Below are 12,187 nucleotides of genomic sequence, written 5' to 3' on the forward strand. Positions count from 1 at the left end.
ATTACCCATTGAGCCACTTTTGATAACCTCTATCAAACTGGGACGTCAATAACATGGCAACTAAACCAATGCTGCAGGAGGGAGCCGAAATAGCTCAGTTGGGAGAGCGTTAGACTGAAGATCTAAAGGTCCCTGGTTCAATCCCGGGGTTTGGCATGGTACATGTTTTTGCTCAGTTCACCAAGTGGTACTACCCATTGATGTTAACTTTGACAAACCCCAATGACCAGTGCAGCATGAGGAGGCCTTTATCCAGCAGTAGAGTGACAAAAACCCTTGCATTAATTTCTTATCACCACATTGTGCACAAATGCATTATGAATTGCAATGTGCATCATTGGTCAATAGATTACCCATTGAGCCACTTTTGATAACCTCTATCAAACTGGGACGTCAATAACATGGCAACTAAACCAATGCTGCAGGAGGGAGCCGAAATAGCTCAGTTGGGAGAGCGTTAGACTGAAGATCTAAAGGTCCCTGGTTCAATCCCGGGTTTCGGCATGGTACATATTTTTGCTCAGTTCACCAAGTACTACCCATTGTGGTTATCTTTGACAAAACCCAATGACCAGTGAAGCATGATGAGGCCTTTATCCAGCAGTGGAGTGACAAAAACTCCTGCATTAATTTCTTATCACCACATCGTTCACAGATGCTTTATGAATTGCAATGGGCATCATTGGTCAATAGATAACCCATTGAGCCACTTTTGATAACCTCTATCAAACTGCGACGTCAATAACATGGCAACTAAACCAATGCTGCAGGAAGCCGAAATAGCTCAGTTGGGAGAGCGTTAGACTGAAGATCTAAAGGTCCCTGGTTCAATCTCGGGTTTCGGCATGGTAAATATTTTTGCTCAGTTCACCAAGTACTACCCATTCTGGTTATCTTTGACAAACCCCAATGACCAGTGCAGCATGAGGAGGCCTTTATCCAGCAGTGCAGTGACAAAAAGCTCCCATATGTATTTATTATCACCACATTGTGCACAAATGCATTATGAATTGCAATGTGCATCATTGGTCAATAGATTACCCATTGAGCCACTTTTGATAACCTCTATCAAACTGGGACGTCAATAACATGGCAACTAAACCAATGTTGCAGGAGGAAGCCGAAATAGCTCAGTTGGGAGAGCGTTAGACTGAAGATATAAAGGTCCCTGGTTCAATCCCGGGTTACGGCATGGTACATATATTTGCTCAGTTCACCATGTGGTACTATCCATTGTGGTTAACTTTGACAAACCCCAATGACCAGTGCAGCACGAGGAGGCCTTTATCCAGCAGTGGAGTGACAAAAAGTTCCCATATGTATTTCTTATCACCACATTGTGCACAAATGCATTATGAATTGCAATGTGCATCATTGGTCAATAGATTACCCATTGAGCCACTTTTGATAACCTCTATCAAACTGGGACGTCAATAACATGGCAACTAAACCAATGCGGCAGAAGGAAGCCGAAATAGCTCAGTTGGGAGAGCGTTAGACTGAAGATCTAAAGGTCCCTGGTTCAATCCCGGGTTTCGGCATGGTACATATTTTTGCTCAGTTCACCAAGTACTACCCATTGTGGTTATATTTGACAAACCCCAATGACCAGGGCAGCATGAGGAGGCCTTTATCCAGCAGTAGAGTGACAAAAAGCTCCTGCATTCATTTCTTATCACCGCATCGTTCACAGATGCTTTATGAATTGCAATGTGCATCATTGGTCAATAGATTACCCATTGAGCCACATTTGATAACCTCTATCAAACTGGGACGTCAATAACATGGCAACTAAACCAATGCTGCAGGAGGAAGCCGAAATCGCTCAGTTGGGAGAGCGTTAGACTGAAGATCTAAAGGTCCCTGGTTTAATCCCGGGTTTCGGCATGGTACGTTTTTTTGCTCAGTTCACCAAGTGGTACTACCCATTGTGGTTAACTTTGACAAAACCCAATGACCAGTGCAGCACGAGGAGGCCTTTATCCAGCAGTGGAGTGACAAAAAGCTCCTGCATTCATTTCTTATCACCACTTTGTGCACAAATGCATTATGAATTGCAATGTGCATCATTGGTCAATAGATTACCCATTGAGCCACTTTTGACAACCTCTATGAAACTGGTACGTCAATAATATGGCAACTTAACCAAAGCTGCAGGAGGAAGCCGAAATAGCTCAGTTGGGAGAGCGTTAGACTGAAGATCTAAAGGTCCCGGGTTTCGGCATGGTTATTATTTTTGCTCAGTTCACCAAATACTACCCATTGTGGTTATCTTTGACAAACCCCAATGACCATGGCAGCATGAGGAGGCCTTTTTCCAGCAGTGGAGTGACAAAAAGCTCCTGTATTCATTTCTTATCACCACATCGTTCACAGATGCTTTATGAATTGCAATGTGCATCATTGGTCAATAGATTACCCATTGAGCCACTTTTGATAACCTCTATCAAACTGGGACATCAATAACATGGCAACTAAACCAATGCTGCAAGAGGAAGCCGAAATAGCTCATTTGGAAGAGCGTTAGACTGAAGATCTAAAGGTCCCTGGTTTAATCCCGGGTTTCGGCATGGTACGTTTTTTTGCTCAGTTCACCAAGTGGTACTACCCATTGTGGTTAACTTTGACAAACCACAATTACCAGTGCAACATGAGGAGGACTTTATCCAGCAGTGGAGTGACAAAAAGCTCCTGCATTCATTTCTTATCACCACATCGTTCACAGATGCTTTATGAATTGCAATGTGCATCATTGGTCAATAGATTACCCATTGAGCCACTTTTGATAACCTCTATCAAACTGGGACGTCAATAACATGGCAACTAAACCAATGCGGCAGGAGGAAGCCGAAATAGCTCAGTTGGGAGAGCGTTAGACTGAAGATCTAAAGGTCCCTGGTTCAATCCCGGGTTTCGGCATGGTACAAATTTTTGCTCAGTTCACCAAGTACTACCCATTGTGGTTATCTTTGACAAACCCCAATGACCAGTGCAGCATGATGAGGCCTTTATCCAGCAGTGGAGTGACAAAAATTCCTGCATTAATTTCTTATCACCACATCGCTCACAGATGCTTTATGAATTGCAATGGGCATCATTGGTCAATAGATTACCCATTGAGCCACTTTTGATAACCTCTATCAAACTGGGACGTCAATAACATGGCAACTAAACCAATGCAGCAGGAGGATGCCGAAATAGCTCAGTTGGGAGAGCGTTAGACTGAAGATCTAAAGGTCCCTGGTTCAATCCCGGGTTTTGGCATGGTACATATTTTTGCTCAGTTCACCAAGTACTACCCATTGTGGTTAACTTTGACAAACCCCAATGATCAGTGCAGCATGAGGAGGACTTTATCCAGCAGAGTAGTGACAAAAAGCTCCTGCATTCATTTCTTATCACCACATCGCTCACAGATGCTTTATGAATTGCAATGGGCATCATTGGTCAATAGATTACCCATTGAGCCACTTTTGATAACCTCTATCAAACTGGGACGTCAATAACATGGCAACTAAACCAATGCGGCAGGAGGATGCCGAAATAGCTCAGTTGGGAGAGCGTTAGACTGAAGATCTAAAGGTCCCTGGTTCAATCCCGGGTTTCGGCATAGTACATATTTTTGCTCAGTTCACCAAATACTACCCATTGAGGTTATCTTTGACAAACCCCAATGACCAGGGCAGCATGAGAAGGCCTTTATCCAGCAGTGGAGTGACAAAAAGCTCCTGCATTCATTTCTTATCACCGCATCGTTCACAGATGCTTTATGAATTGCAATGTGCATCATTGGTCAATAGATTACCCATTGAGCCACTTTTGATAACCTCTATCAAACTGGGACATCAATAACATGGCAACTAAACCAATGCTGCAAGAGGAAGCCGAAAAAGCTCATTTGGAAGAGCGTTAGACTGAAGATCTAAAGGTCCCTGGTTTAATCCCGGGTTTCGGCATGGTACGTTTTTTTGCTCAGTTCACCAAGTGGTACTACCCATTGTGGTTAACTTTGACAAACCACAATTACCAGTGCAACATGAGGAGGACTTTATCCAGCAGTAGAGTGACAAAAAGCTCCCGTATGTATTTCTTATCAACACATTATGCACAAATGCATTATGAATTGCAATGTGCATCTTTGGTCAATAGATTACCCATTGAGCCACTTTTGATAACCCCTATCAAACTGGGACGTCAATAACATGGCAACTAAACCAATGCGGCAGGAGGAAGCCGAAATAGCTCAGTTGGGAGAGCGTTAGACTGAAGATCTAAAGGTCCCTGGTTCAATCCCGGGTTTTGGCATGGTACATATTTTTGCTCAGTTCACCAAATACTCCCCATTGTGGTTGTCTTTGACAAACCCCAATGACCAGGGCAGCATGAGGAGGCCTTTTTCCAGCAGTGGAGTGACAAAAAGCTCCTGCATTCATTTCTTATCACCACATCGTTCACAGATGCTTTATGAATTGCAATGTGCATCATTGGTCAATAGATTACCCATTGAGCCACTTTTGATAACCTCTATCAAACTGGGACATCAATAACATGGCAACTAAACCAATGCTGCAAGAGGAAGCCGAAATAGCTCATTTGGAAGAGCGTTAGACTGAAGATCTAAACGTCCCTGGTTTAATCCCGGGTTTCGGCATGGTACGTTTTTTTGCTCAGTTCACCAAGTGGTACTACCCATTGTGGTTAACTTTGACAAACAACAATTACCAGTGCAACATGAGGAGGACTTTATCCAGCAGTGGAGTGACAAAAAGCTCCTGCATTCATTTCTTATCACCACATCGTTCACAGATGCTTTATGAATTGCAATGTGCATCATTGGTCAATAGATTACCCATTGAGCCACTTTTGACAACCTCTATGAAACTGGTACGTCAATAACATGGCAACTTAACCAAAGCTGCAGGAGGAAGCCGAAATAGCTCAGTTGGGAGAGCGTTAGACTGAAGATCTAAAGGTCCCGGGTTTCGGCATGGTTATTATTTTTGCTCAGTTCACCAAATACTACCCATTGTGGTTATCTTTGACAAACCCCAATGACCATGGCAGCATGAGGAGGCCTTTATCCAGCAGTGGAGTGACAAAAAGCTCCTGCATTCATTTCTTATCACCACATCGTTCACAGATGCTTTATGAATTGCAATGTGCATCATTGGTCAATAGATTACCCATTGAGCCACTTTTGATAACCTCTATCAAACTGGGACGTCAATAACATGGCAACTAAACTAATGCGGCAGGAGGAAGCCGAAATAGCTCAGTTGGGAGAGCGTTAGACTGAAGATCTAAAGGTCCCTGGTTCAATCCCGGGTTTCGGCATGGTACATATTTTTGCTCAGTTCACCAAATACTCCCCATTGTGGTTGTCTTTGACAAACCCCAATGACCAGGGCAGCATGAGGAGGCCTTTTTCCAGCAGTGGAGTGACAAAAAGCTCCTGCATTCATTTCTTATCACCACATCGTTCACAGATGCTTTATGAATTGCAATGTGCATCATTGGTCAATAGATTACCCATTGAGCCACTTTTGATAACCTCTATCATACTGGGACGTCAATAACATTGCAACTAAACCAATGCTGCAGGAGGAAGTCGAAATAGCTCAGTTGGGAGAGCGTTAGACTGAAGATCTAAAGGTCCCGGGTTTCGGCATGGTACATATTTTTGCTCAGTTCACCAAATACTCCCCATTGTGGTTGTCTTTGACAAACCCCAATGACCAGGGCAGCATGAGGAGGCCTTTATCCAGCAGTGGAGTGACAAAAAGCTCCTGCATTCATTTCTTATCACCACATCGTTCACAGATGCTTTATGAATTGCAATGTGCATCATTGGTCAATAGATTACCCATTGAGCCACTTTTGATAACCTCTATCAAACTGGGACATCAATAACATGGCAACTAAACCAATGCTGCAAGAGGAAGCCGAAATAGCTCATTTGGAAGAGCGTTAGACTGAAGATCTAAAGGTCCCTGGTTTAATCCCGGGTTTCGGCATGGTACGTTTTTTTGCTCAGTTCACCAAGTGGTACTACCCATTGTGGTTAACTTTGACAAACCACAATTACCAGTGCAACATGAGGAGGACTTTATCCAGCAGTGGAGTGACAAAAAGCTCCTGCATTCATTTCTTATCACCACATCGTTCACAGATGCTTTATGAATTGCAATGTGCATCATTGGTCAATAGATTACCCATTGAGCCACTTTTGACAACCTCTATGAAACTGGTACGTCAATAACATGGCAACTTAACCAAAGCTGCAGGAGGAAGCCGAAATAGCTCAGTTGGGAGAGCGTTAGACTGAAGATCTAAAGGTCCCGGGTTTCGGCATGGTTATTATTTTTGCTCAGTTCACCAAATACTACCCATTGTGGTTATCTTTGACAAACCCCAATGACCATGGCAGCATGAGGAGGCCTTTATCCAGCAGTGGAGTGACAAAAAGCTCCTGCATTCATTTCTTATCACCACATCGTTCACAGATGCTTTATGAATTGCAATGTGCATCATTGGTCAATAGATTACCCATTGAGCCACTTTTGATAACCTCTATCAAACTGGGACGTCAATAACATGGCAACTAAACCAATGCGGCAGGAGGAAGCCGAAATAGCTCAGTTGGGAGAGCGTTAGACTGAAGATCTAAACGTCCCTGGTTCAATCCCGGGTTTCGGCATGGTACATATTTTTGCTCAGTTCACCAAATACTCCCCATTGTGGTTGTCTTTGACAAACCCCAATGACCAGGGCAGCATGAGGAGGCCTTTTTCCAGCAGTGGAGTGACAAAAAGCTCCTGCATTCATTTCTTATCACCACATCGTTCACAGATGCTTTATGAATTGCAATGTGCATCATTGGTCAATAGATTACCCATTGAGCCACTTTTGATAACCTCTATCAAACTGGGACGTCAATAACATTGCAACTAAACCAATGCTGCAGGAGGAAGTCGAAATAGCTCAGTTGGGAGAGTGTTAGACTGAAGATCTAAAGGTCCCGGGTTTCGGCATGGTACATATTTTTGCTCAGTTCACCAAATACTCCCCATTGTGGTTGTCTTTGACAAACCCCAATGACCAGGGCAGCATGAGGAGGCCTTTATCCAGCAGTGGAGTGACAAAAAGCTCCTGCATTCATTTCTTATCACCACATCGTTCACAGATGCTTTATGAATTGCAATGTGCATCATTGGTCAATAGATTACCCATTGAGCCACTTTTAATAACCTCTATCAAACTGGGACGTCAATAACATGGCAACTAAACCAATGCGGCAGGAGGAAGCCGAAATAGCTCAGTTGGGAGAGCGTTAGACTGAAGATCTAAAGGTCCCTGGTTCAATCCCGGGTTTTGGCATGGTACATATTTTTGCTCAGTTCACCAAATACTCCCCATTGTGGTTGTCTTTGACAAACCCCAATGACCAGGGCAGCATGAGGAGGCCTTTTTCCAGCAGTGGAGTGACAAAAAGCTCCTGCATTAATTTCTTATCACCACATCGTTCACAGATGCTTTATGAATTGCAATGTGCATCATTGGTCAATAGATTACCCATTGAGCCACTTTTGATAACCTCTATCAAACTGGGACGTCAATAACATGGCAACTAAACCAATGCGGCAGGAGGATGCCGAAATAGCTCAGTTGGGAGAGCGTTAGACTGAAGATCTAAAGGTCCCGGGTTTCGGCATGGTTATTATTTTTGCTCAGTTCACCAAATACTATCCATTGTGGTTATCTTTGACAAACCCCAATGACCATGGCAGCATGAGGAGGCCTTTATCCAGCAGTGGAGTGACAAAAAGCTCCTGCATTCATTTCTTATCACCACATCGTTCACAGATGCTTTATGAATTGCAATGTGCAACATTGGTCAATAGATTACCCATTGAGCCCCTTTTGATAACCTCTATGAAACTGGTACGTCAATAACATGGCAACTTAACCAAAGCTGCAGGAGGAAGTCGAAATAGCTCAGTTGGGAGAGCGTTAGACTGAAGATCTAAAGGTCCCGGGTTTCGGCATGGTACATATTTTTGCTCAGTTCACCAAATACTCCCCATTGTGGTTGTCTTTGACAAACCCCAATGACCAGGGCAGCATGAGGAGGCCTTTTTCCAGCAGTGGAGTGTCAAAAAGCTCCTGCATTCATTTCTTATCACCACATCGTTCACAGATGCTTTATGAATTGCAATGTGCATCATTGGTCAATAGATTACCCATTGAGCCGCTTTTGATAACCTCTATCAAACTGGGACGTCAATAACATGGCAACTAAACCAATGCGGCAGAAGGAAGCCGAAATAGCTCAGTTGGGAGAGCGTTAGACTGAAGATCTAAAGGTCTCTGGTTCAATCCCGGGTTTCGGCATGAAACATATGTTTGCTCAGTTCACCAAATACTCCCCATTGTGGTTGTCTTTGACAAACCCTAATGACCAGGGCAGCATGAGGAGGCCTTTTTCCAGCAGTGGAGTGACAAAAAGCTCCTGCATTCATTTCTTATCACCACATCGTTCACAGATGCTTTATGAATTGCAATGTGCATCATTGGTCAATAGATTACCCATTGAGCCACTTTTGATAACCTCTATCAAACTGGGACGCCAATAACATGGCAACTAAACCAAGGCTGCAGGAGGAAGCCGAAATAGCTCAGTTGGGAGAGCGTTAGACTGAAGATCTAAAGGTCCCTGGTTCAATCCCGGGTTTCGGCATGGTTTCTTTTTTCTCCAAGTTAATGACGACTAATGTGACTGTGTGGTTAATAACGCACACAATATGTATGGCTTGTGGATGCCCATCACGGTTATAACTGGAGGGTTGGTGACCGAAGAGATCGCAGGCGCATGGTGGTGGAAGCATGATGCACCAATGTTAAACTTTTTCGCACCGCACTCATCTGGAGGTACTCAGCGTTCGCAGTGGATCGATCGACTGCAGTTGCCATCGTCCCCACGTAAGTTGTCGCTACGATAACCTGGCGACTGACAGTGGGTTACTCGTGGGAGCCGAAATAGCTCAGTTGGGAGAGCGTTAGACTGAAGATCTAAAGGTCCCTGGTTCAATCCCGGGTTTCGGCAATGCGCAGTGTTTTTTTTCCGTTGAAGCTTAAAAACAGGTTTCACACATTTGATTTTTTACAATATCGCACATGTTATATTTTACATGCTATACCATTTTTTTTCTTCCAACGCTTATTGAGCACGGCCAAAAATGTAGACGAAAAGGACAAATCCGCCATTATACCCTCCCCTCCCCCATGTCGGTGACGTCACGGCAGTCACGAGACGCCGCGTGCGTCACAACGGCGGTGACGTCACATCCGGCAGAGGAGGCGAGCGCTTCCGGCAGGGCAACATGGAGGCGGTTCCGCGGATGCCGATGATTGCGCTGGAGCTCAAGATCGCGGTTGATTTCCCCTTCGTCGACGCCGTGAAGCAGGTACGGTGACACGTGCGGCAAAGACGGGGCAAGCGCCCCCTTTGAATCATTCCCCCGATCACCTCGCATCGCCGTTGTGATCCTGCTGCGTTGACCTCCTTTAATGATCACCCTGCGAGAGGCGGGGTTCCCCGGCGGTTCTGCTAGACAAGACCGAGGCTCAATTATCGGACGTTGACTGGGCCGCCACGAAGTTGACTGCAGCTGTGGCTCGATCGTGATGGTTTACCTGTTTACTAAGGCGAGACGAGATAAAAATAAGCACACAACTCGTGCGTAGTTCCTACACACCTTATTCGGGTTGTCCCGTGCGAGTTTGAAGCTCTGTTAGAGTGATTTAAAAATACTTTAAAGTGACGCTCCCGCGCGCACTGTAGTAGAAACCGCGGAATTCGCGTTGCGTGGGAGATGGATGATAAGTAAATTGCGTGTGGCATGGCAACGCTCGTGAACGCGGGTTTAAATGAGCGTGTTGCGTTAACCTCGCAGCGGCAATGTTGGGCATTTAAATTACGTTCAGTAGCGGATGTTGTTGGTACTGGACCCCAAGTTAAATTCCAGTAGGTGGCGTCAAATGACCCGCCTCGGCTTTTGTTTACGTTATCGTACGGCAGCGTTGACTCTTTCGCCGTGCCGCTGATAAAGAGATATTTATGCTTTATTTTAAAGCAAAGCTCTACGCATTTTATTTATCTAATGGGTGGCTTGGTTTTACTTGATTTGAAACACGCTGTGATGTCGATTTAGAATGCGGTTTTAGTTCATCTTGGCACGGTGGCGAGATGTTAACGACCTCGCCTGGTTTACAGGAGGTCGTGGGTTCAATCCCGACCCTGAATATGTGGAGTTTACATGTTCACCCGATGGTCGCGTGGATTTGTTACCGGGTTCTCCGATTTTCCCCTCCACATTTAGACACATGCGTTTCAGAGTATTTGGCCGCTATACATTTCCACATTAGAAGCCACTTTCTCTATTTTGTGGCCAGGTCGCTTCTGAAAAATAGTTATTTAGCTCCGTGGGTCTTACCTGGTAAAAAAGGTGGTGAAAAATATCGACGGTGAAGATGTTTTAGTATGCTGTTATGCGAGTTCGTTGCCAAGACCAATGCAAATATCACAGGTTTTTTTCCAAGAGCCGGCTATTGGTCATAAGAGGTCAAATTCAGTGCTTCTGACAGTGCCAACAACTCTTTAAGAGTGCTTAGCAAATCCAACTTACAAATTACAACAGGCTTAGCCCACCATTGCACAGAATACCTGCCAACCCATACGGTTTACTTTACCCATATTCATGTACAGGGAAATTTCGTTTTTAGGTCCATACGGCGTATAGCCGTTTCAATACGGGCAAAAAAATGTCTATTTGTTTGTGTTTCTCCCTTGTGATGGGATTTTGTAGGATGAACATTGACATTTATAAGGGCTGAATTGGTCTGTAATAAAGTAGGCACTGATAAGGAGTTGATAGGTATGGCACAGTTTAATGGTTTAAGGCTTTGCTTGAATCTGTTGCTGTCACCGCCCACGTTCCAGAATATTTACTGAGACGTAAGCCTCTGCCGCAACCTGAGAAGATTGTTAATCAATATTTAGTACTTCATAATGGTATAGTTAACGCTTCACAATTTAAAATCGAGCAATCAACTGCGGCTCAGTGTCTGTTGGCAGACATGACTTGATGCAAATTCCATATTTCTATGGTGGGAGCCAGTCTAGTTCAGCAACCATGAAATTAATAATACATTTTCTTATCAATACAGTACATTGCCACATTTTAGGTGCCCGAATCGATTTCCCTTTTCAGGAGTAATGAATAGTAGAAATAAGACATGAGTGGATCGCTGATGCATTGATTAGCGGCACTTCACTATAGACCTGGCGCCATAATTTCTCAGCCATGGCTAACATAGCTGGAAAGTGATGTCTAGACTGGTCCTGATCTCCCCCTTCACCATGGTGAAGTGTGGTTTAATCACTTCCATAATTGATAACATTTGAGGAGACCGTCAGCAGTAGATTGACAAAGTCATGTAAGTTTTTTATGCGTTGCTTACATTCTTTCCATTTTACGTGATGCCACTGATTTGTTGATCATAATCTTTCTACGTTTGTGGACTAAATCATTTCTGTGTCATTACAGTATATTTTTGGTCACTACGGAGAGGAACCAGACAAGTACAATGAAGAGCTCAGGAAGTTTGAACAGTTGCGAAGTGTAAGATGCATGCTTATTACTCACTTTGTACTCCAGTTTTCTTATTAATATAATTTGATTTTGTATTTCACGTTTTGATAATGACAGTAAACACAAACAGAAGTGTACATTTTTAATAATTATTTTTGTTACTTTAAAGTTTTCAATTGTTCAATGTTTACAGTGTATCTTTAATGTTTTCTTTCGTCCTTTAAATATTTTGTACATTTGTATTATTGAGCTCAAGTATGTTGAAATAAAAAGTCAATGTTACTATATCTGTCCTATTGTTATTTTACAATTGCATAAACAATGTTCATATCCTGCTTGCAAGAAGTATTTTAAATCTTTAAATTATGTTGGAAGTCATGTTTTTTTTGTACAAATTTTCACATTGTGGAGTAGAAAAGCAGAAATTCTAAAGTCTGAGCATTTAGGATATTCCACCTTTTTTAGTTGTTTACATGAGGGAAGTTTTTTCTGACATTAAATATGATAAAATTTCCCCTGTCATGTAACCTAAATGC

General features: G+C 43.4%; 1 protein-coding gene and 11 non-coding genes across 14 annotated transcripts in view; all 12 read left to right on the forward strand.

Moving 5' to 3' along the window:
- The first annotated feature begins 431 nt into the window (after window positions 1–431).
- Window positions 432–504, forward strand: TRNAF-GAA (transfer RNA phenylalanine (anticodon GAA)). The gene has a single exon. It is a non-coding gene; the product is annotated as a tRNA-Phe (tRNA).
- A 964-nt stretch (window positions 505–1,468) lies between these two features.
- Window positions 1,469–1,541, forward strand: TRNAF-GAA (transfer RNA phenylalanine (anticodon GAA)). The gene has a single exon. It is a non-coding gene; the product is annotated as a tRNA-Phe (tRNA).
- Window positions 1,542–2,846: 1,305 nt separating this feature from the next.
- TRNAF-GAA (transfer RNA phenylalanine (anticodon GAA)) lies at window positions 2,847–2,919 on the forward strand. Its single transcript has one exon. It is a non-coding gene; the product is annotated as a tRNA-Phe (tRNA).
- A 272-nt stretch (window positions 2,920–3,191) lies between these two features.
- Window positions 3,192–3,264, forward strand: TRNAF-GAA (transfer RNA phenylalanine (anticodon GAA)). Its single transcript has one exon. It is a non-coding gene; the product is annotated as a tRNA-Phe (tRNA).
- A 273-nt stretch (window positions 3,265–3,537) lies between these two features.
- On the forward strand, window positions 3,538–3,610 carry TRNAF-GAA (transfer RNA phenylalanine (anticodon GAA)). The gene has a single exon. It is a non-coding gene; the product is annotated as a tRNA-Phe (tRNA).
- A 622-nt stretch (window positions 3,611–4,232) lies between these two features.
- TRNAF-GAA (transfer RNA phenylalanine (anticodon GAA)) lies at window positions 4,233–4,305 on the forward strand. Its single transcript has one exon. It is a non-coding gene; the product is annotated as a tRNA-Phe (tRNA).
- A 956-nt stretch (window positions 4,306–5,261) lies between these two features.
- On the forward strand, window positions 5,262–5,334 carry TRNAF-GAA (transfer RNA phenylalanine (anticodon GAA)). Its single transcript has one exon. It is a non-coding gene; the product is annotated as a tRNA-Phe (tRNA).
- Window positions 5,335–6,624: 1,290 nt separating this feature from the next.
- TRNAF-GAA (transfer RNA phenylalanine (anticodon GAA)) lies at window positions 6,625–6,697 on the forward strand. The gene has a single exon. It is a non-coding gene; the product is annotated as a tRNA-Phe (tRNA).
- A 607-nt stretch (window positions 6,698–7,304) lies between these two features.
- TRNAF-GAA (transfer RNA phenylalanine (anticodon GAA)) lies at window positions 7,305–7,377 on the forward strand. Its single transcript has one exon. It is a non-coding gene; the product is annotated as a tRNA-Phe (tRNA).
- Window positions 7,378–8,664: 1,287 nt separating this feature from the next.
- Window positions 8,665–8,737, forward strand: TRNAF-GAA (transfer RNA phenylalanine (anticodon GAA)). The gene has a single exon. It is a non-coding gene; the product is annotated as a tRNA-Phe (tRNA).
- A 293-nt stretch (window positions 8,738–9,030) lies between these two features.
- TRNAF-GAA (transfer RNA phenylalanine (anticodon GAA)) lies at window positions 9,031–9,103 on the forward strand. Its single transcript has one exon. It is a non-coding gene; the product is annotated as a tRNA-Phe (tRNA).
- Window positions 9,104–9,248: 145 nt separating this feature from the next.
- Window positions 9,249–12,187, forward strand: part of PTPN23 (protein tyrosine phosphatase non-receptor type 23) — a 29,520-nt gene continuing 26,581 nt past the window's right edge. Inside the window, exons 1-2 of one of the 3 annotated variants that reach the window (XM_078603792.1) lie at window positions 9,249–9,464; window positions 11,607–11,681. In XM_078603792.1, coding sequence (XP_078459918.1) covers window positions 9,381–9,464; window positions 11,607–11,681 — 159 coding nt within the window. In that variant the 5' untranslated portion in view covers window positions 9,249–9,380. The remainder of the gene's footprint in view (window positions 9,465–11,606; window positions 11,682–12,187) is intronic. The other 2 variants (XM_078603793.1, XM_078603794.1) reach the window with 2 other exon arrangements.

The sequence above is a fragment of the Lampetra planeri genome, chromosome 21, assembly GCF_965212315.1.
Source record: "Lampetra planeri chromosome 21, kcLamPlan1.2.h2, whole genome shotgun sequence".
NCBI classification, from domain to species: domain Eukaryota; kingdom Metazoa; phylum Chordata; class Hyperoartia; order Petromyzontiformes; family Petromyzontidae; genus Lampetra; species Lampetra planeri.